We start from the raw sequence: 23,083 nt of genomic DNA, 5'->3' as shown, positions 1-23,083 counted from the left end.
TACATTTTTTTTAAATTAATTTTTTTATTGAAGGATAATTGCTTTACAGAATTTTGTTGTTTTCTGTCAAACCTCAAGGTGAATCAGCCATTGGTATACATATATCCCCTCCCTATTGAACCTCCCTCCCATCTCCCTCCCATCCCACCCCTCTAGGTTGATACAGAGCCCATGTTTGAGTTTCTTGAGCCATACAGCAAATTCCCGTTGGCTGTCTATTTTACACATGGTAATGTAAGTTTTCCATGTTACTCTTTCCATACATCTCACCCTCTTCTCCCCTCTTCCCATGTCCATAAATCTATTCTCTATGTCTGTTTCTCCATTGCTGCCCTGTAAATAAATTTTTCAGTACCATTTTTCTAGATTCTGTATATGTGCATTAGAATACAATATTTATCTTTCTCTTTCTGACTTGCTTCACTCTGTATAATAGGTTCTGGGTTCATCCACCTCATCAGAACTGACTCAAATGTGTTCCTTTTTATGGCGGAGTTAAATTTGCATTGTGTATGTGTACCACAACTTCTTTATCCATTCATCTGTTGATGGACATCTAGTTTGCTTCCATGTTCTAGCTATTGTGAATAGTGCTGAAATAAACAGTGGGACACCAGACATCCTGGAATGTGAAGTCAAGTGGGCCTTAGGAAGCATCACTATGAACAAAGCTAGCGGAGGTGATGGAATTCCAGTTGATCTATTTCAATCCTGAAAGATGATGCTGTGAAAGTGCTGCACTCACTATGCCAGCAAATTTGGAAAACTCAGCAGTAGCCACAGGACTGGAAAAGGTCAGTTTTCATTCCAATCCCAAAGAAAGGCAATGCCGAAGAATACTCAAACTACCACACAATTGCACTCATCTCACATGCTAGTAAAATAATGCTTAAAATTCTCCAAGCCAGGCTTCAGCAATATGTGAACTGTGAACTTCCAGATGTTCAAGCTGGATTTAGACAAGGCAGAGGAACCAGAGATCAAATTGCCAACATTCTCTGGATCATCGAAAAAGCAAGAGAGTTCCAGAAAAACATCTATTTCTGCTTTATTGACTATGCCAAAGCCTTTGACTGTGTGGATCACAATAAACTGTGGAAAATTCTGAAAGAGATGGGAATACCAGACCACCTGACGTGCCTCTTGAGAAACCTGTATGCAGGTCAGGAAGCAACAGTTAGAGCTGGACATGGAACAACAGACTGGTTCCAAATAGGAAAAGGAATATGTCAAGGCTGTATATTGTCCCCCTGCTTATTTGACTTACATGCAGAGTACATCATGAGAAATGCTGGGCTGGATGAAGCACAAGCTGAAATTAAAATTGCCAGGAGAAATATCCATAACCTCAGATATGCAGATGACACCACCCTTATGGCAGAAAGCAAAGAAGAACTAAAGAGCCTCTTGATGAAAGTGAAAGAGGGGAGTAAAAAAGCTGGCTTAAAACGCAACATTGAGAAACTAAGATCATGGCATCCGGTCCCATCACTTTGTGGCAAATAGATGGGGAAACAGTGGAAACAGTGGCTGACTTTATTTTTCCGGGCTCCAAAATTACTGCAAATGCTGACTGCAGCCATGAAATTAAAAGACGCTTACTCCTTGGAAGGAAAGTTATGACCAACCTACATAGCATATTAAAAGCGGAGACATTACTTTGTCAACAGAGTTCCGTCTAGTCAAGGCTATGGTTTTTCCAGTGTCATGTATGGATGTAAGAGTTGGACTATAAAGAAAGCTGAGCGCCGAAGAATTGATGGTTTTGAACTATGGTGTTGGAGAAGACTCTTGAGAGTCCCTTGGACTGCAAGGAGATCCAACCAGTCCATCCTAAAGGAGATAAGTCCTGAGTGTTCATTGGAAGGACTGATGTTGAAGCTGAAACTCTAATACTTTGGCCACCTGATGTGAAGAGCTGACTCATTTGAAAAGACCCTGATGCTGGGAAAGATTGAGGGCAGGAGGAGAAGGGGACGACAGAAGATTAGATGGTTGGAAGGCATCACCAACTCAATGGACTTGGGTTTGGGTGGAGTCCGGGAGTTGGTAATGAACAGGGAGGCCTGGTGTGCTGCAGTTCATGGGGTCACAAAGAGTTATACACGACTGAGCGACTGAACTGACATGTGTCCTTTTCAACCCTGGTTTCCTCAGGGTATATGCCCAGGAGTGGGATTGCTGGGTCATATGGTGGTTTTATTCCTAGTTTTTTAAGGAATCTTCAAACTGTCTTCCATAATGACTATATCAATTTACATTCCCACCAACAGTGCAAGAGAGTTTCCTTTTCTACACACCCTCTCCAGCATTTATTGTTTGTAGACTTTTTGATGATGACCATTCTGACTGGTGTGAGGTGACATCTCATTGTGGTTTTGATTTGCACGTCTTGAATAATGAGTGGTGTTGAGCATCATTTCATGTGTTTGTTAGCCATCTGTATGTCTTCTTTGGAGAAATGTCTATTTAGGTCTTTTCCCCACTTTTTCATTAGGTTGTTTCTTTTCCTGATACTGAGTTGTATGAGCTGCTTGTATATTTTGAAAATTAATCCTTTGTCAGTTGTTTCATTTGCTATTATTTTCTCCCGTTCCGAAGGTTGTCTTTTCACCTTGCTTATAGTTTCCTTTGCTGTGCAAAAGCTTTTGAGTTTAAGCATGTCCCACTTGTTTACTTTTATTTTTATTTCCATTACTGTAGGAGGTGGGTCATAGAGGATCTTGCTTTGATTTATGTCATTGGGTTTTCTGCCTATGTTTTCCTCTAAGAGTATTATAGTTTCTGTTCTTACATTTAGGTCTTTAATCCATTTTGAGTTTATCTTTGTGTATGGTGTTAGGAAGTGTTCTAATTTCATTCTTTTACATTTAGCTGTCCAGTTCTCCCAGCACCATTTATTGAAGAGGCTGTCTTTGCCCCATTGTATATTCTTGCCTCCTTTGTAAAAAATAAGGTACCCATAGGTGCATGGGTTTACTTCTGGGCTTTCTATTTTGTTCTATTGGTATATATTTCTGTTCTTATGCCAATACCATACTGTCTTGATGACTGTAGCTTTGTAGTATAATCTGAAGTCAGGAAGGTTGATTCCTCCAGCTCCATTCTTCTTTCTTAAGATTGCTTTGGCTATTTGGGATCTTTTTTGTTCCCATATGAATTGTGAAATTTTTAGTTCTAGTTCTGTGAAAAATGCATTGGTAGTTTGATAAGGATCACATTGAATCTGTAGATTGTGTTTGGTAGTATAGTCATTTTCACAATATTGGTTCTTCCTACCCAGGAATATGGAATTTCTCTCCATCTGTTTATGTTGCCTTTGATTTCTTTCATCAGTGTCTTATAAATTTCTGTGTACAGTTCTTTTGTCTCCTTAGATAATTTTATTCCTAGATATGTAATTCTTTTTGTTTCAGTGGTGAGTGGGATTGATACATTCATTTCTCTCTGATTTTTCATTGTTAGTATATAGAAATGCCAGTGATTTCTTGTATTGATTGTGTATCCTGCAACTTTGCTAAATTCACTGATTAGCTCTAGTAATTTTCTGGTACTATCTTTAGGGTTTTCTATGTACAGTGTCATGTCATCTGCAAACTGAGAGCTTTACTTCTTCTTTTCTGATCTGGATACCTTTTGTTTGTTTTTATTCTCTGATTGCTATAGCTAGGACTTCCAGAACTATGTTGAATGATAGTGGTGAAAGTGAACACCCTTGTCTTGTTCCTGATCTTAGGGGGAAAGCTTTAAGTCTCACCATTGAGAATAATGTTTGCCATAGGCTTATTATATATAGCCTTTAATATGTTGAGGTAGATTCCTTCTATGCCCATTTTTTGAAGAGTTTTAATCATAAATGGGTGCTGAATTTTGTCAAAGGCTTTTTCTGCATCTATTGAGATGATCATATGGTTTTTATCTTTCAATTTGTTAATATGGTGTATCACACTGATTGATTTGCATATATTGAAGAATCCTTGCATTCCTGGAATAAACTCAACTTGATCATGGTATATGAACTTTTTGATTTGTTGCTGAATTCTGTTTGCTAAAATTTTGTTGAGGATCTTTGCATCTGTTTTCATCAGTGATATTGGCCTGTAGTTTTCTTTTCTTCTGTTGTCTTTGGTTTTGGTATCAGGGTGATGGTGGCCTCATAGAATGAGTTTGGAAGTGTTCCTTCCTCTGCAATTTTTTGAAAGAGTTTTAGAAGGACAGGCATTAGCTCTTCTCTAAATGTTTAATAGAATTCTCCTGTGAAGCCATCTGGTCCTGGGCTTTTGTTTTTGGGGAGATTTTTGAACACAGCTTCAATTTCTGGCCTTGTACTTGGGTTGTTCATAATTTCTGTTTTTTCCTGGTTCAGTCTTGGAAGACTGAAGTTTTCTAAGAATCTGTCTATTTCTTCCAGGTTATCCATTTTATTGCCATATAGTTGTTCATAATACTCTCTTATAATCCTTTGTATTTCTGCATTGTCTGTTGTAACCTCTCCTTTTTCATGTGTAATTTTGTTGATTTGATTCTTCTCTTTTTTTCTTGATGAGTCTGGCTAAAGGTTTGTCAATTTTGTTTATCTTATCAAAGAACCAGCTTTTAATATTATTTATCTTTGCTATTGTTTCTTTCATTTCTTTTTCATTTATTTCTGCTCGAATCTTTATGATTTCTTTCCTTCTACTTATTTGTTGTTGTTGTTGTTCTTTTTCCAGTTGTTTTAGTTGTCAAGTTATGCTATCTATTTGATGCTTTTCTTGTTTCTTGAGGTAGGATTGTATTGCTATAAACTTCCCTCCTAGAACTGCTTTTGCTACATCCCATAGGTTTGAGTAGTTGTGTTTTCATTGTCATTTGTTTCTAGAAATTTTTTGATTTCCCTTTTAATTTCTTCAGTAACTTGTTGATTATTTAGAAACCTGTTTAATCTCCATGTGTTTGTGTTTCTTAGTTTTTTTCTTGAAATTGATATCTAGTCTTATAGCATTGTGGTGGGAGAAGATGCTTGATACAATTTTAATTTTGTTAACTTTACTGAGGTTTGATTTGTGACCCAAGATGTGGCCTATCCTGGAGAATGTTCCATGTTCAGTTGATAAGAAGAAGTATTCTGCATTTGGACGTAATGCCCTGAAGATATCAATGAGATCCATCTCATCTAATGTATCATTTAAGACTTGTGTTTCCTTATTAATTTTCTGTTTTGGTGATCTGTCCATTGGTATGAGTGGAGTGTTAAAGTCTCCTACTATTATTGTGTTACTGTCAATTTCTCCTTTTCTGTCTGTTAGTGTTTGTCTTATGTATTGAGGTGCTCCTATGTTGGGTGCATAGATATTTACAATTGTTATGTCTTCCTCTTGGATTGATCCCTTGATCATTATGTAGTATCCTTCCTTATCTCTTGTGATCGTCTTTATTTAAGGTCTATTTTGTCTGATATGAGGATTGCTACTTCAGCTTTCTTTTGCTTCCCATTTGCATGGAATATATTTTTCCATCCTCTCACTTTCAGTCTGTACGTGTCTTGAGGTCTAAAGTGGGTTTCTTATAGACAGCATGTATATAGGTCTTGTTTTTGTATCCATTCAGCCAGTCTGTGTCTTTTGGTTGGAGTATTTAATCTATTTACATTTAAGAATTTAAATTATTGATATATATGTTCCTATTGCCATTTTCTTAATTGTTTGGGGTTTATTTTATAGATCGTTTTTCTTCTCTTGTATTTCTTGACTATATAAGTCCATTTAACATTTGGTGTAAAGCTGGTTTGGTGGTACTGCATTCTCTTAACCTTTGCTTGTCTGAAAAGCTTTTGATTTCTCCATCAATTTTAAATGAGATCCTTGCTGGGTACAGGAATCTTGGTTGTAGATTTTTCCCTTTCAGTACTTTAAATATATCCTGCCATTCCTGCCAGATCCTGCAGAGTTTCTGCTGAAAGATCAGCTGTTAGGCGTATGGGGTTTCCTTTGTATGTTACCTGTTGCTTCTCCCTTGCTGCTTTTAATATTCTTTCCTTTTGTTTAGTCTTTATTAGTTTGATTAGTATGTGTGTTGGCGTGTTTCTCCTTGGGTTTATCCTGTATGGAACTCTTTGTGCCTCTTGGGCTTGATTGACTATTTCCTTTTCCATGCTGGGGAAATTTTCAACTATAATCTCTTCAAAATTTTTCTCATACCCTTTCTTTTTCTCTTCTTCTTCTGGGACCCCTATTATTTGAATGTTGGTGTGGTTGATATTGTCCCAGAGGTCTCTGAGACTATCGTCAGTTCTTTTCATTCTTTTTACTTTTTTCTGCTCTTCAGAAGTTATTTCCAGCATTTTATCTTCCTGTTCACTGATTCGTTCTTCTGCTTCAGATATTCTGCTATTGATTCCTTCTAGAGTATTTTTAATTTCAGTAATTGTGTTGTTTGTCTCTGCATGTGTATTCTTCAATTGTTCTAGGTCTTTGTTAATTGATTCTTGAATTTTCTCCATTTTGCTTTCAAGGTTTTTAATCATCTTTGCTATCATTCTGAATTCTTTTTCGGGTGGTTTGCCTATCTCCTCTTTATTCATTTGGACTTATATGTTTCTAGTTTGTTTCTTCATTTGTGTAGTGTTTCTCTGCCTTTTCATTATTATTATTTTTTAACTTATTGTGTTTGAGGTCTCCTTTTCCCAGGCTTCAAGGTTGAATTCTTTCTTCCTTTTGGTTTCTGCTGTCTAAGTTTGGTCTAGTGGTTTGTATAAGCTTCTTATAAGGTGAGATTTGTGCTGAATTTTTGTTTGTTTGTTTCTCCTCTTATGGGCAAGACTGAGTGAGGTAGTAACCCTGTCTGCTGATGATTGGGTTCGTATTTTTGTTTTGTTTGTTGTTTAGGTGAGGTGTCTGGCGCAGGGTGCTATTGGCGGTTGGGTGATGCCAGATCTTGTATTACAGTGGTTTCCTTTGTGTGAGTTCTCACTATTTAATACCTTCTAGGGTTAGTTCTCTGGTAGTCTAGGGTCTTGGAGTCAGTGCTCCCACTCCAAAGTCTCAGGGCTTGATCTCTTTTCTCAGTCTCTCCACCAGCCCCCTCTGCATCCACACAACCAGCCTCTTCTTTTTAATACACTGCCTAGATTCGTCATAGCTTTTCTTCCAAGGAACAAGTGTCTTTTGATTTCATGGCTGCTGTCACTGACTGCAGTGATTTTGGAGCCCAGAAAAATAAAGTCTGTTACTGTTTTCAGTGTTGCCCCATCTATTTGCCATGAAGTGATGGAACCGGATGTATCTTAGTTTTTTGAATGTTGCATTTTAGACCAGTTTTTTCACTCTCCTCTTTCATCTTCATCGAGAGACTCCTTAGTTCTTCTTTGCTTTCTGCCATTAAGGTGGTGTGATCTACGTATCTGAGATTATTGATATTTCACCAAGCAATCTTGATTCCAGCTTATGATTCATCCAGTCTGGCATTTTGCATGATGTACTCTGCATATAAATTAAATAAGCAGAGTGACAATATACAGTCTTGATATCCTCCTTTCTCAATTTTGAACCAGTCCATTGCTCCATGCCTAGTTCTCACTGTTGCTTCTTGACCTGCATACAGGTTTCTCAGGAGGTAGGTAAAGTGATCTGGTATTCCCATCTCTTTCAGAATTTTCCACAGTTTGTTGTGATCCACACAGTCAAAGGCTTTAGCATAGTTAATGAGGCAGAAGTAGATATTTTTCTGGAATTCCTTTGCTTTTCCTGTAATTAATAGATATCAACAATTTGATCTCTGGTTCCTCTGCCTTTTCTAAATCCAGCTTGTACATCTGGAATTTCTCAGTTCACTTACTGTTGAAGCCTAGCTTGAAGGATTTTGAGCATTACCTTGCTAGCATGGGAAAGCTTGAAGGCAAGAGAAGGGAATGACAGAAGATGAAATGATTGGATGAGTTGGTTGGATGGCATCACTGATTCAATGGACATAAGTTTGAGCAAACTCTGGGAGATAGTGAAGGACAGGGTAGCCTGGCATGCTGCAGTCCATGGGGTTTCAAAGAGGTGAACACAACAGCAACAGAATAACAGCAACATGGGAAATGAGTGCAATCATGCAGTAGTTTGAACATTCTATAGCATTGCCCCTGTTTGGGATTGAAATGAAAACTGGCCTTTTCCAGTCCTATGACCACTGCTGAGTTTTCCAAATTTGCTGGCATCTTGAGTGCAGCATTTTAACAGCATCATCTTTTATTATTTGAAATAGCTCACCTGTAATTTTGTCACTTCCACTAGCTTTGTTCATAGTAATGCTTCCTAAGGCCCACTTGACTTCATGGTCCAGGATGTCTGGTATAGGTGAGTGATCACCCCATTGGGGTTACCTGGGTCATTAAGACACAATTCTTCTGTGTATTCTTTTCACTTCTTTTTAATATCTTCTGTTTCTGTTAAGTCCATACCACTTCTGTCCTTTATTGTGCCCATCTTTGCATGAAATGTTCCCTTGGTATCTCTGATTTTCTTGAAGAGATCTCTAGTCTTTCCCATTCTATTGTTTTCCTTTATTTCTTTGCCTTGTTCACTTAAGAAGGTTTTTATCTCTTTGCTATTCCTTGGAACACTGCATTCATATGGGTATATCTTTCCTTTTCCCCTTTGCCTTTCACTTCTCTTCCTTTCTCAGCTATTTGTAAGGCCTTCTCAGACAACTATTTTGCTTGCTGCATTTCTTTTTCTTGGGGATGGTTTTGGTCACTGTCTCCTGTACAGTGTTGCAAACTTCTATCCAAAGTCTTCAGGCACTCTGTCTATGAGATCTAATCCCTTGAATCTATTTGTCACTTCTACTGTATAGTCATAAAGTATTTGATTTAGGTCATACCTTAATGACCTAGTGGTTTTCCCTACTTTCTTCAATTTCAGTCTGAATTTTGCAATAAGGAGCTCATGATCTGAGCCAAAGTCAGATCATATGCCTGTTGTGGGTTTAACATTTAAGAAACTGTCAAACTGATTTCCAAAGTGGTCATGCCATTTTACCTTCCCACCAGAAATGTATGAGAGTTCTAGTTCCACTATAGCCTTGTCAACACTTGGAATGGTCAGCTTTAAAAATTTTAGCCATTCTAATCAGTATGATTATTGGACAAGACCCTGATGCTGGGTAAGATTGAAGGCAGGAGAGAAGGGGACAGCAGAGGAATTGGTTGGATGGCATCACCGACTCAATGGACATGAGTTTGAGCAAACTCTGGGAAATAGTGAAAGACAGGGAATCCTGGCATGCTGCAGTCCGTGGCGTTGCAAAGAGTCAGACACAACTGAGAGACTGAACAACAACAATCAGTATGTAGTGGCCTCTTTTTGTGACTTTAATTTGCATTTTCCTACTGGCTAATGATGTTAAACAACTTCTTATGTGCTTATTTGCCATCTGTATTATCTTCTATGGAGTATCTATTCAAACTTTTTGCCCATTTTGGCTACAAAATTTATTTTTCTTTTTGTTGAGTTTTAAGAGTTCTTTGTATTCCTGTGTAAAAGTTCTTTACAAAATATATGCTTTGCAAAGATTTTTCTCCCAGTCTGTGACTTTCCTTTTCATTCTCTTACTAGTGTCTTTAAAGAGCAAAAGTTTTTACTTTTGGCTAAGTCCTAAGAAATCTCTTTCTAACTCTGGATCACAAGGATCTTTTCCTATATTTTTTTCCTAAATGTTTATGCTTTCAGCCTTACATTTAGATTTGTAACCCATTTTGAGTTAATTTTTATGTATGATACAAAGTATTGGGGGAGGAGCCAAGATGGCGGAGGAATAGGACGGGGAGACCACTTTCTCCCCTACAAATTCATCGAAAGAACAATTAAACACAGAGCAAACTTCACAAAACAACTTCTGATTGCTAGCCGAGGACATTAGGCGCCCAGAAAAGCAGCCCAGTGTCTTCGAAAGGAGTCCTCTATTACTCCTCTACTACTCCTTAATTTTCATTTTCATTTCACTATAACCTTGCAAAAAAAAAAGAGAGAAGCCCTATTTTTAAACTGAACTTCATATATATTTCTAAAATTTTTTGTGTTTTTGTTTTTAATATTGTATTTTTAAGAGTCTAACCTCTACTCTAGATTTTTAATCTTTGTTTTTCAGTATGTGATATAAATTTTGGACATTTAGGAATCCAATATTCAATTCCCATTTTTATTCAGGAGTGTGTTGATTACTCTCTCCCACTTTTGACTCTCCTTTTTCTACCTCAGAACACCTCTATTTCCTCCTTTCCCTTTCTCGTCCCAATCCAATTCTGTGAATCTTTGTGGGTGTCTGGGCTACGGAGAACACTTTGGGAACAGACAACTGCGTAGATCTCTCTCTCTCCTCTTGAGTCCCCCCTTTTCTCCTCCTGCTCATCTCTATCTCCCTCCTCCCTCTCCTCTTTTTCATGTAACTCTGTGAACCTCTCTGGGTGTCCCTCACTGTGGAGAATCTTCTCACCATTAACCTAGAAGTTTTATTATCAGTGCTGTATAGTTGGAGAAGTCTTGAGACTACTGGAAGAATAAAACTGAAATCCAGAGGCAGGAGACTCAAGCCCAAAACCTGAGAACACTGGAAAACTCCTGACTACATGGAACATTAAGTAATAAGAGACCATCCAAAAGCCTCCATACCTACACTGAAACCAACCACCACCCAAGAGCCAATAAGTTTTAGAGCAAGACATACCACACAAATTCTCCAGCAACGCAGGAACATAGCCCTGAACGTCAACATACAGGCTGCCCAAGGTCACACCTAACACATAGACCCATCTCAAAATTCATTACTGGGCACTCCATTGCACTCCAGAGAGAAGAAATCCAGTTCCACGCACCAGAACACCGACACAAGCTTCCCTAACCAGGAAACCTTGACAAGCCAATCGTCCAACCCCACCCACTGGGTGAAACCTCCACAATAAAAAGGAACCACAGACCTCCAGAATACAGAAAGCCCACTCCAGACACAGCAAACTAAATGAGATGAAAAGGTAGAGAAATACCCAACAGGTAAAGGAACATGAAAAATGCCCTCCAAACAAAAGATAGGGAATCTACCTGATAAAGAATTTAGAATAATGATAATAAAAATGATCCAAAATCTTGAAAACAAAATGGAGTTACAGATAAATAGCCTGGAGACAAAGATTGAGAAGATGCAAGAAATGTTTAATAAAGACCTAGAAGAAATAAAAAAGAGTCAATTAAAATGAATAATGCAATAAATGAGATCAAAAACACCCTGGAGGCAAACAAGAGTAGAATAACAGAGACAGAAGATAGGATAAGTGAGGTAGAAGATAAAATGGTGGAAATAAATGAAGCAGAGAGGAAAAAAGAAAAAAGAATCAAAAGAAATGAGGACAACCTCAGGGACCTCTGGGACAATGTGAAACGCCCCAACATTCGAATCATAGGAGTCCCAGAAGAAGAAGATACAAAGTATTAATTCGAGTCCATTTTCTACATAGTGATTTCCAGTTGTTGGAGTGCCATTTATTGGAAACTCTATCCATTGTATTGCCTTTGTCAAAGATCTACTGATTTAGTTCCTAAATATGTGGGCATTATTTCTGGTTTCTCTTTTCTGTCCAGTAAACCAATTTGTCTGTCTCTACTGGCTTTCCATGAGTACCGTACTGTTTTGATTATTGTACCTTTATAACAGTTCTTGAAATTAGGTAGCTTTAGCCCTCAACTTTATTCTTTTTCAGAGTTGTTTGGCTGTTCTAGCTTCTTTGCATTTCTATAGAAATTTAGAATCAGCTTGTTGATTTCTACAGAAAACCTTGTAATTTTTATTAGGGTTAAGTTGAATGTATAGATTTATTTGGGAGTGAATTGAGACTCAAACAATAGTGAATTTTCTGACCCATAAACAAAATATATATCCCCATTTATTTAGGCCTTTAACTTTTTTCAGAAATATAGTTTTCACCATATAGGTCTTGCACATCTTTGTCAGATTTATCCCTAAGTATTTCATATTTTTGGTGCTGTTGTGAATGGTATTTTTTCAGTTTCAAATTTTTATTAGTAGTATGTAAAAATATAATCAATTTTTTGTATATTCATCTTGTAACCTTGCTAAAACTCACTTATTAATTTAGTAGTTGTTTAAAAACGCCATCAGGTTTTCTGCATAGATAATCATATCATCTGTGGATAAAGACAGTTTTACATTTTCCCCTGTATCTTCATGAAATGGCCTTCTTTGTTCTGGCACGTCTTTGCACTGAGATCTACTTTGGCTGATTTAATATGGCCACTCTAGCTTTTAATTTTTAACCAGTGCTAACATGGTATACCTTTTTTTATCTTTTAAGCTTTAACCTATTTGTGATTTTATGTTTAAAGTGCATTGGCAGCATTTAATTGGTTCTTGTTTTTCTGCTCTGCACTGGCAATGTCTGGTTTTGATTGGGGTATTTAGACTGTTTGCATTTGATGTGCTTATTAGTATGGCTGTTTATGTTCTCTTTGTCCTAGCTGTTCTTTATTCCTGTTTCTCTCGTTTTTCAGCCTAGTTTTGGATTGCTTTTTGCTTCTCCATTTTATCTTTATTATTATAGCCTATCTTCAAATGTTATTATGCTACTTCACTAATAGTAAAAGAACGTTGCAACGGTGTATTTCCATTTCTCCTGTCCAGGCTTTACAATACTGTAGTTGTGAATTTTTCTTTTACATATGTTATAAAGCCCACAAAAAATTATTATGTTTGTTTAAAAAGAAAACTTTATCTATTTAAGGTTAATGTAGTTGCCACTTTATTCCTTTGAGTAAATTCATACTTCCACCTGCTGTCATCACATAGAATGTGCTTTTTCAGTTTATACTGAATCCATTAAAGCTTTTTGCCCTTTGAAGCTCAACAAATCTTTGCTTTCTCAAAAAGCCAGGCTCCAACAATAGAAAAACATGCTTTTTTTATGTCAAGACTTTTAGATGTCTAATTTGAAACTAAAGCTAAATTATTACTTTTTTGTACTTGGCTGTCTTAATGGCATATGAAGAGTTATGGGTTCAAGGAGGCAGGAGGAACAAAAGAGTTCAGATAATATCTCAAGATATTATTTCCTGTAATTTTTTTCATTCTGTAGATTTCCATAGCATTTAGTACTCATCTTAATAGCACATCATATTACACTGTGAGTCCTCTGTATCTTCAGTACTTAGTGGAGTGGTTGATACATCTTTGAATAGTTTATTTTCAGTAGCAACCAGACTCTATGCCTATGTAGCTGAGTCCTAAGCTATTTATTTTTATATAAAAAGATTGTCCAACATCTTCTGAGGAAATTTTTGAAGCAAGATGGTAGTAAAATGAGGTAATAAGGTTAAAAAATTTTTTTATCCTTCACAAGAGATTTTAAGAAGTATGTTACTATTTGCATATACTTCTTTGACAGGTTGCCTATTCCTGTGCCCATTCATAGTTTATAAATGTATCATGTTCATGTTTGATAGTCTGTTGTTTTCCAAGGAGAAGAAAGGTATGGTTTTCAATTCAGTGCCAGAAATTATCCAAGGAAGGAAAATTAAAAAAAAATATTACTCATGTAAATGCTTTTGTAACTGTCTGCTGTGCCTTCTTGGCAAATGGATTTCTGAGGCCAGCTTTTGACTTCCACCCTTTACAGATCTATTATAGATTCGAGAAGTATAAAAAGTGCCAGCTTATTCTGAAGCAGATAACCAGAAAGCTCATATAATTAGTATGTTTTCTCAGTGTCAGTCATCTTTTGTTAAAAGCAAATAAATAAGTCAACATCAATCTTTATTCCCTTCCTTCCTTCTTTTCTTGCCACATGTGAGTTAAGCAAATCATGAGTGAAGATTTAATGCAGTGTACCACATCTTCTAAAATGTCAGTGGTAGGTGTGACTGAGATGACTGCAATATCTGGTGCTTCCAGTGCGTTCATATTCTCTCTCTCTCTGTCCCTCCCCAGCCCCTCCACCCTCTTCTCTGTCATTCTCATGGCTGTCTTGAATACCCTCTAGCTTCATTACTTAACTTTCTATTTCCTAAGTAGGCTGTGTTTCTTTATATGGCTATCTTATTTATTAGATCTTCTGAGCCTTGAGCAGTATCAGCACATAATAGGCATTCTGTAAATATTTGCTGGATGAATGGGTGGATGAATATCTAATTGGTTCCTTGCATTTTTTACTAAGATTATATCATAAGCATTTTCCTAAATTTTTAAAATTTTTGTAAACTTATTTCAAATAGGAATATAATACTTTGTCATATGAATAGATCATACTTTATATTAAACTATGCCACAGTTATTTCACTTGTATATATCTAGTTTTTCACTGTTCTAAGAATGTGATGAACAGATAGCTTTGTGTGTAAGACTTTTCCTATGCTTGATTATTTTCATAGAATGGTTTTCAAAGCATTTTAAATGCTCTTAATAATTTTGCACTTTGCTTTGTAAAAAGATTGTGGCAGTTTGAACTATTATCCATAGTGTATGAAGGTGACTGTGTTGCCATAGTCTCCACAGCATTGATAAGCTCCATTTTTTAAACATCCTGACTAATGAGATTGGTTAAAGTGGTATCTTTCTATTTGATCAAGGTGAAGTTGAGTATTTTTCTCAAATATTTGTAAACTATGTATATTTATTCTTTTGGGACAAGAACTAGCCCTATTTCCCCACCCGTGTATTCATTTTTTTATCTTACGTATTCATGAATGTTTAAGCTTTTCATTTGGCAGATTTCAAGTAAAACTGATGGCTCCAAAGTTTGGATATATTAGAATTATTCACTTGACCTTAATATTTCGTTCACAATTCAAAAAAATCATTCCAAGATATAGAATTACCTATTTTAAAACAATGTTTAAAATATATATTCTGTAAAAATATGTAGACATTGCCTACAAAGGAGAAATGGCAGTTAAATTTCCTGAGGAGGTTGAAGTTATATAGAAAACTGTCTTATGTTTTCCAGTTTCCCCATCTCTTCTTTTTTTTTTTTGATGTTCTTTCTCAAGACTTTATCAAGCATAGTAGAAAAACTCTTGTATACATATATATAAATAATATGTATAATACATATATTTTAGAAAACTTATGAATTTTTGCCTAAATTTTGATTCCACTTGTTTGACTTAGTATGAATAGAATGCTAGATTTCTAATTAAAAAAAATAGATATGCAACAAGCAACAAAGATTTACTGTATAGCACAGGGAACTATAGTCAATATCTTGTAATAATGAAAAATAATGGAAATAATGGAAAATATCTTCTATAATGGAAAATAAAATTAATGTGTATGTGTATAACTGAATCACACAAAAAAATAATTCTACTTTTTAAAATTTAGTAATGTTTATCTTTTTGCCAGTTTTTCTAAATGTCCTATGGACATCTATTAACAATATATTAGATACAAAATTTTAAATATATTTGTGTAGGATATAAGATTGATATAAATAGAAATCTATTATGTTTAAACTACTAATGACATCATTCAAGATGCTCTTATTACTTTTTCTGCACTTGATAAAATATTCTCAGAGAAATGTTGATATGTGTCACTATGATTGTATATATTTTTCTTTTCCCTTCTATTTCTTCTGACTTTTGCTTTATGTATCTTTATTTCTTTGTTGTTAGGTGTCTAATGGTTTATGATGTCTATCTTCTTTGTGAATTGTACCTTTTATCATTAAAAATGCTCGTCTTTGTTTTCACTTAAAAATAAGTAAATTTAATTTTTAAGAAAGAAAACTGTTATAGGTACTTGGGAATCAGACGCTGTGACTGGGGGTGGGTGTAAGAACAGATATTACAGGTAGACCTGTTTGCTGTGCCTTTAGGACAATGAAACCAGTCTTTCCTGATAGAACATTCTTAAGCTGGTATGGGAGAAAAACAAATGTAAATCAGGAGACCTGGATTCTTATGTCAGCTCTGGAATTAGCCTGCTTTGTCTCCATTCACAAATTACTTAATCTTACAGTTTTCTTACAGTTTCTCATTGCTAATGTTTTAACTAAACAAGGGCCACATGCCCATGGTTTGGTGTATAAAGCCAAACTCTAACAGTGTGTGTTTGCAGCAAAGTAAGGGTTTATTTACAGGGAGACATGAAAGAGAGTGAGAAACAAGTTTCAGATCCACTCCATCTTAGTCTTTGAATTAGGGATGTTTTAAAGCAGAAGGACAAAGACTGGAATTAATTATCATCTTGTGACATTTTTTCAATCATGGTTTTGGGAGTCAGAATGTGTTTGGTTTATGATTCTCAGGGCAGGTGGTCCATGGCTTGGGGGTCTGTGAGTTCATCTGGCCAGGAAAAATAACCTGAGTTTGTATGTTAATAATGGTATATACAACAGCAATTTTAGTACAGTAAACAACAATATCAACACAGTAATCTTAGTCATCTGACTCTAGTGTTCAGTTAGCAGAGAATTGAGGAGACAAGAAAGGGATTGAGGGCAAAGGAGACAAGTTTTGGATAAAGAGATTAATCATAAATTCAGAAAGGGAACTTAGTTTTGGCGGGGTGGGGGGGGCGGCTTGTAAGTTCTTCCTAATTCTAAAAATCTGATTTTATTATCCAGAGGACAAAATGCAGTTTTTATGAATCCGGTGCTATTCTTGTGAATAGGTCTGTAAAACAACTCATTCTTTTTAGGAACTTTTTGAGAAGAATAATAGGAAAATTTCCTATACTAGCTAAAATTTCCTATACTAGCCAATTCCCAATCCTAGATTATATTCTTTTGATACATTAAGAATGGTAAAATTAAATTATTTTTATGCTCTTTTGCCTCAGCCAGAGAACTGTATATTCAGTGTTTTCTCTTTCAACACTGCCAAAAAATGACAGGTTGGGTAAATTTAAAGAGCACAGGGAATTTCTTTGTTGCTGTTGTTTAGTCACTCAGTCATATCCAAGTCTTTGCGAGCCCATGGACTGTAGCGCGCCAGGCTTCCCTGTCTTTCACCATCTCCTGGACCTTGCTCCAACTCATGTCTATAGGACCTTTGTTGGCAAAGGGACAGCTCTGATTTTTAATATGCTGTCTAAGTTGGTCATAGCTTTTCTTCCAAGGAGCAAGCATCTTTTAATTTCATGGCTACAGTCACCATCTGCAGTGATTTTGGAGCCCAATAGTCTCTCACTGTTTCTATTGTTTCCCAGTCTATTTGCCATGAAATGATGGGACTGGATGCCATGATCTTTTTTTTTGAATGTTGAGTTTTAAGCCAGCTTTTTCACTATCCTCTTTCACCTTCATCAAGAGGCTCTTTAGTTCCTCTTTGCTTTCTGCCATAAGGGTGGTATTATCTGCATATCTGAGGTTATTGATATTTCTCCCAGCAATCTTGGTTCAGCTTGTGCTTCCTCCAGCCCAGCATTTCTCATTATGTACTCTGCATATAAGTTAAGTAAGCAGGGTGACAGTCTACAACCTTGACATGCTCCTTTCCGAATTTGGAACCAGTCTGTTGTTCCATGTCGGGTTCTAACTGTTGCTTCCTGACCTGCATACAGGTTTCTCAGGAGGCAGGTAAGGTAGTCTGATATTCCCATCTCTTTTTAAAGAATGTTCCAGTTTGTTGTGATGCACACAGTCAAAGGCTTTAGCATAGTCTCTTGCTATGATCCAGTGGATGTTGGCAATTTGATCTCTGGTTCCTCTGCTTTTTCTAAATCCAACTTGAACATCTGGAAGTTCTCAGTTCACGTACTGTTGAAGCCTAGCTTGGAGAACTTTGAGCATTACTTTGCTAGCGTGTGAAATGAGTGCAATAGTGCAGTAGTTTGAACATTCTTTGGCATTGCATGGCATTGGGATTGGAATGAAAACTGACCTTTTCCAGTCCTGTGGCCACTGCTTTTTCCAAATGTCTTAAGCTTGCTTGCCTTCTAAATACAGAGATTATTCAGGGAGAAAAAATGACTAGCTGCAGAAACCCTCCAGGCTTTTAAGAGAAGTTATTACTTAGGTAATCATGGTCTTGGCTGAATAAATTGGGTTAGTTAAAATGTTAGCCTTTCCTTTGCTTGAGAAAGCTGACTGGGGCTTGGGGCTTCCCTGGTGGCTTAAACGGTAAAAAATCCACCTGCAATGCAGGAGGCCTGGGTTTGATCTCTGGGTTGGGAAGATCCCCTGGAGAAGGGAACAGCTACCCACTCCAGTGTTCTGGCCTAGAGAATTCCATGGACAGAGGAGCTTGGCAGGCTACAGTCCAGGGGATCGCAGAGTCCGAGGTGACTAATGGCCTTTCACTTTCTTTCACTTTTCTAAGCCAAGAGAATCTGACTGTTCTGTGTTCGATTTGTTAGGTCTGGCTCAGTGTGCTGAACTCTGCTGGCAGCTGAGAGGGGAAGCCGGAAAAAGGCAAGTTCCTGGTGCAAAGGTTGCTCTGCAGCATAATTTAGGCCTCGGAGGAGCTGCCGTTGTTACGCTGTACAAGATGGGCTTTCCTGAAGCTGCCAGGTAAGTGGCATTCTGGATTTAGTTTGGCGATGAACCCTTCTGACTTTTCGCAACTGTTACATTGTACATGTAAAAAAAAGTCCCAATTTTATTGTGTTAGTACTTAAAGACACCAAGTATCTCATTACCTTGGTTTAATAACTTGGCTTTAAAATGCTAAAGCTGGTAATTAACTTTCAACCTTAACCAGCCTTAGGAAAATTTTGTTCAAAAAGGAGGCAGCATAGTGAAAAGAGAGAGAATGCTAAACCAGAAGCCAGAGCCAGCTGGGAATATTTTTAACAGCTTTATTGGGACATAATTCACATGGCACAAATTCACCATTTGAAGTGTACATTCAGTGGTTTTTAGTATATCATACAATTGTGCCTTCTTCACCACAATTAGCTTTAGAACATTTTTAATATCCCCAAAGAAGAGGAACCACATACCCATTAGTAGTCATTCCCCATCCTCACTTTTTGCAGGCTCTGGCAACCACTAATCTATTTTTTGTCTCTAAGGTTTTGCCTGTTCTGGACATTTTATATAAATGAAATCATAAAATATGTGGCCTTTTGTGATTGCCGCTTTCATTTAGCATAATGTTTCAGGGTTCATCCATGTTATAAAAAGGAATGTAGTACTTCATTCCTTTTAATGGCTGAATAATATTCCATTATAAGGGTTCTGATTTCTTCACATTCTCACTGACACTTGTTATTGTCTATTTTTTTATTTTAGCTATCCTAGTGGGTATGAAGTCATATCTCATTGTTTTGATTTGCATTCCCTTAATGGATACTGGTGTTGATCATCTTGTCATGTGCTCATTGGCCATTTGTATATCTTAGGAGAAATACCTATTCAGATATTTTGGCTGTCTTAAAATTGGGTTGTCTTTTTGTTATTGAGTTGTGATAGTTCTTTAACAACCACTTTTTGAGGGCCTGATATGAGCACTGAGACTAAAATAGGTGTTTTGTCTGCATGTCTTTGTTTAATCCTCATAAAAGGCGCACATGGTAAATTTTGTACCTTGTTTATAAGCGAAAAAATTGATGGTCAAAGTTAAAATAATTTATCTAAAGAGTCTTAACTGCTATCAGTCAAGACTCTAACCTTCATCTATCTGAGTACAAAGTTCCTGGTTTTTGGCTATTCTGTGCTTCTGATCTTTGATGTTGTTTAAACAGTGCCTGTGTTCCAGACCTTAGAATGAAAATTTCAGGAAACATAGAAGGAATTCGTATACTAAACAGTCTTCAGAGTCCCTTCTAACATTTTATATACTAGATTTATTCCAGAAAACTTATGTATAAACCAAATAAAAAAATATAGTCAGACTTCAGTTTCTACTAAAAAAAACTTTGATTATTAAGACATCATGAGGAGCATCCTTTTGTAAGATGAGTAATCTCTTTTCTGATTTTGTGTAAGTTCAGTTTCCCTAAAGCAGGGCACATATCATATAAATTGTAAGATATGAAGAATTTTCAGAAAACATTGTTATAACTTTATATATTAATTTTTTTCCTAATCTGGATGAAAAGCTGGTTAATCATTAGCTTGATAAGCTTGATTTTCACTCTCCTCTTTCACTTTCATCAAGAGGCTCTTTAGTTCTTCTCCGCTTTCTGACATCTTAATTCCAGCTTGTGCTTCATTCAACCCGGCATTTCACATGATGTACTCTGCGTATAAGTTAAATAAGCAGGGTGACAATATACAGCCTTGATGTACTCCTTTCCCAATTTGCAACCAGTCTAGTGTTCCATGTCTGGTTCTAACTGTTGCTTCTTGACCTGCATATCTAGAATTACTCACATCTAATCTCTTCTTCTGTGAGTCTCCTCTTTCACAGGCCACTAGATCTCATCCCCCTTCACCTTCTCAAGACTTCTCTCCTCTTTTCCCTTGGTTCATCACCATCATCAGGCAAACATGCTGTGATGTGTTCATCTAAAAACAAAAGCAAATCTTCCTTAATGCCACCCTCCCCTTCCAGAGACCACTCCATTTCACTGTCCCCCTAAAAGTAACGTATCAAAAGAGCCACACTGTCTGTATTTCCCTCTCCTATTCACTCTTTAATTTACTATCTTCTGACTTCTGCCTTCCAGCACTCACTAAAATTGATTTTGTCAAAGTCACCTGAAAAGTCATGTTGCCAATCCAGTGGGAGTTTGCCCTTTGACATAGTTTCCACCTGCTTCCCGCCTCCCTCCCTCCAGAATTCTTTCTCACCTCTGTTACACCTTGCTTTTCTGGTTTTCCTCTTGCTTCACTGGCTGCTGCTTCCTCTTCTCTCCCAGTCGTGTAAATAATCAAGTCCTAGTCTTTCTTCTTTCTCTATAATGCCCTTAAGATGAGCTTGTTTGTTCACATGGATTTAAATACCTTCATTATGTTAATAATTACCCACTTTATCTCCTCTTCTGGCTCCAGACTCTCATACCCAAGCTGCCTTCTTGTCTCACATACCGACTGTGCTTGAGATGGAACTTTGATCCCCTTTATTCCCACTACATTCTTCCTTTTGTCAATAAATGGCACTACCATCCCCTCAGGTATTCGGGCCAAACACTTAAGTCATCCTTGGTCTTTCCCCTCCCACTTAGATCTCCCTTATTACCAGCAGCAAGTCCTGTGAAAATCTATTTTGGATCCATTTCCTTCCCTTCATCTCCTCTGGCAGACTGCTTCCACTGTAGTCCAGACCACCACCACTTCCTATCTGGACCACTTCAGCAGCCTCATAACTCTCTCCCCACCTAAGTTCTTGCATCCCAGCCTGGCCACTGCATACTGTTGTAAGAATAATCACAGATCAAACTATTTCACTTTCCTGTTGAATCATTTCAGTGAGTTCCCGAATTCCCTGCTTTGGCCTGCATGGTCTGGTCCCTGCCCAATTCTCCCCCCACTTACTCTACTCAAGTGACTGGTCCTGTTTTACTTTCTTTTAACATAACAAACTCTCTTTCTCTTTTAGTATATTTGCAGTTTCCTCGTTGAATGGCTAGCTCTTTTTCTTTATTTTATTCGGTCTTAGCTTAAATTCAGTTGGTCAGAGACATCATTCCTTGACTGCTTTACCTAAAGTAGGTTTCTCTTTTTGTTTGCTTTCTAATAGTTTCAATTATTTTTGTGTGTTTATTTCTTTTTATCCTGGAAAAATATAAACTCAGTGAGGACTGGGACTGAGTCTGACTTGTTTGCCTCTATGTTCCTGGTGCCTTGAACAAGGTTTGGCATGTGGCAAGTAGTCATTAAACATGTATGAAATGATAGAAAGAAGGGAAGAGAAGGGAGAAGTGGATGGGATGAATGGGGAGAGAGAAAGAGAGAAGGAAGGAGAGAGGATAGAGAAAAGAGAGAAAGGCTTTGCTTACTGAGAAGCTGCTACGCTCTTGACTCCTTTAAGTATATATTTCTTGTGTTTATTGTCCCAGCCCAGCCACAACCAGCATGCTTGTGTTATTTCACAGGAGTTACTTAAAATCCTAAAGCACCCTCATCTGCCACAGGTCTTTGAGTTTACTTCGGTGTCTAACATTCGAGCCTCTGTAGCCTGTGATAGTTGTGGCTGTCATTTTTTACCATGGGCCAGGATCTCTGCTAGGTACCTTCTGCACAGGATTTCACTTAATTCTGTAGTCATTGGCACTGACCACCTTCTTGCCTGCCTCCCCACAAGAGGTTGCACAGAGATGAAGCAGCTTGCTCAGCATCATATGGCTGCCGAGTGGAGGAGCCTTGGGATTCTAACCCAGGCCTCTGTACCTGGAGGGACTGTGTTCCTTCTGCCACATCAGGTCATTTGTCTGTAGTTGTTCCCTAAGTAACAAACAACCAATAGGCAGATGTTGTTAAATTCATGTCTTACAGCTAAAAAATAAATTTTGAGTCCGGCATCTGCTTACTCCTCTTATACCCTGTTTAATCACCATTGTCTCTTGCCTGGGGGACTGTAGCCTCTAAATTGGTCTCCCTGCCTCCCCACTTGCCCTCTTATAGTCCATTTTCCAGGTGGCAGTCAGATTTATTTTTTTAGACATGTAAATTGGATTGTGCTACTCTCCAGGTTATACCCTACAGTTCTTCTCATGGTACTTAAAACCCACACTCTGAACTATGACATATAAAGCCCCTTGTTATCTTGCCCTGTGCATTCCTGTGACCTTAGATCCTTCTCTGCCCTGCTTCAGCCATGCTGGCCTTCTTATAGTTTCTTTAACTGCCAAGCTAGTTTCTATATCCCATTCTTTACACTGCAAATGTAGAACTGACTTTCCTGCCTAATCTTTACATGGCAGACTCATTTACAAAATTTAAAATCTAATTTAAATATCACCTCCCCAGAGAGGCCTATCTGATTAGGCTTTCTAAAAGAAGCCACCCGACACACATAAATATACTTTCATTATATCTTCTTAACTTGCCTTATTTTCTTCATAGTAACTGTATTCTTTATTTTTTTGCATGTTCATTGTCTCCCCCACTGGCATAAAAGCTTCATGAGGGTAGGTTCATTGGTTTACCCTTTTTTTCAGGACAGTGCTTACCACCTGGTGAGCAATCAGTATTTGTTGAATAATGAGAAGAAAAGGTTAATTGTTT

At 37.2% G+C, this 23,083-nt stretch overlaps 1 protein-coding gene across 3 annotated transcripts in view; it reads left to right on the top strand.

Annotated features, from left to right (window-relative positions):
- The window catches only part of LOC122677962 (sterol carrier protein 2), a 103,030-nt gene that overhangs the window by 61,329 nt on the left and 18,618 nt on the right, over window positions 1-23,083 (top strand). For all 3 annotated transcript variants that reach the window (XM_043878304.1, XM_043878303.1, XM_043878305.1), the window contains one exon: window positions 18,328-18,481. In XM_043878304.1, the coding sequence (XP_043734239.1) occupies window positions 18,328-18,481 (154 nt within the window). The remainder of the gene's footprint in view (window positions 1-18,327; window positions 18,482-23,083) is intronic.

The sequence above is a fragment of the Cervus elaphus genome, chromosome 20 (assembly GCF_910594005.1).
Source record: "Cervus elaphus chromosome 20, mCerEla1.1, whole genome shotgun sequence".
NCBI classification, from domain to species: Eukaryota; Metazoa; Chordata; class Mammalia; order Artiodactyla; family Cervidae; genus Cervus; species Cervus elaphus.
This window is presented reverse-complemented; position numbering and strand designations above follow the sequence as displayed.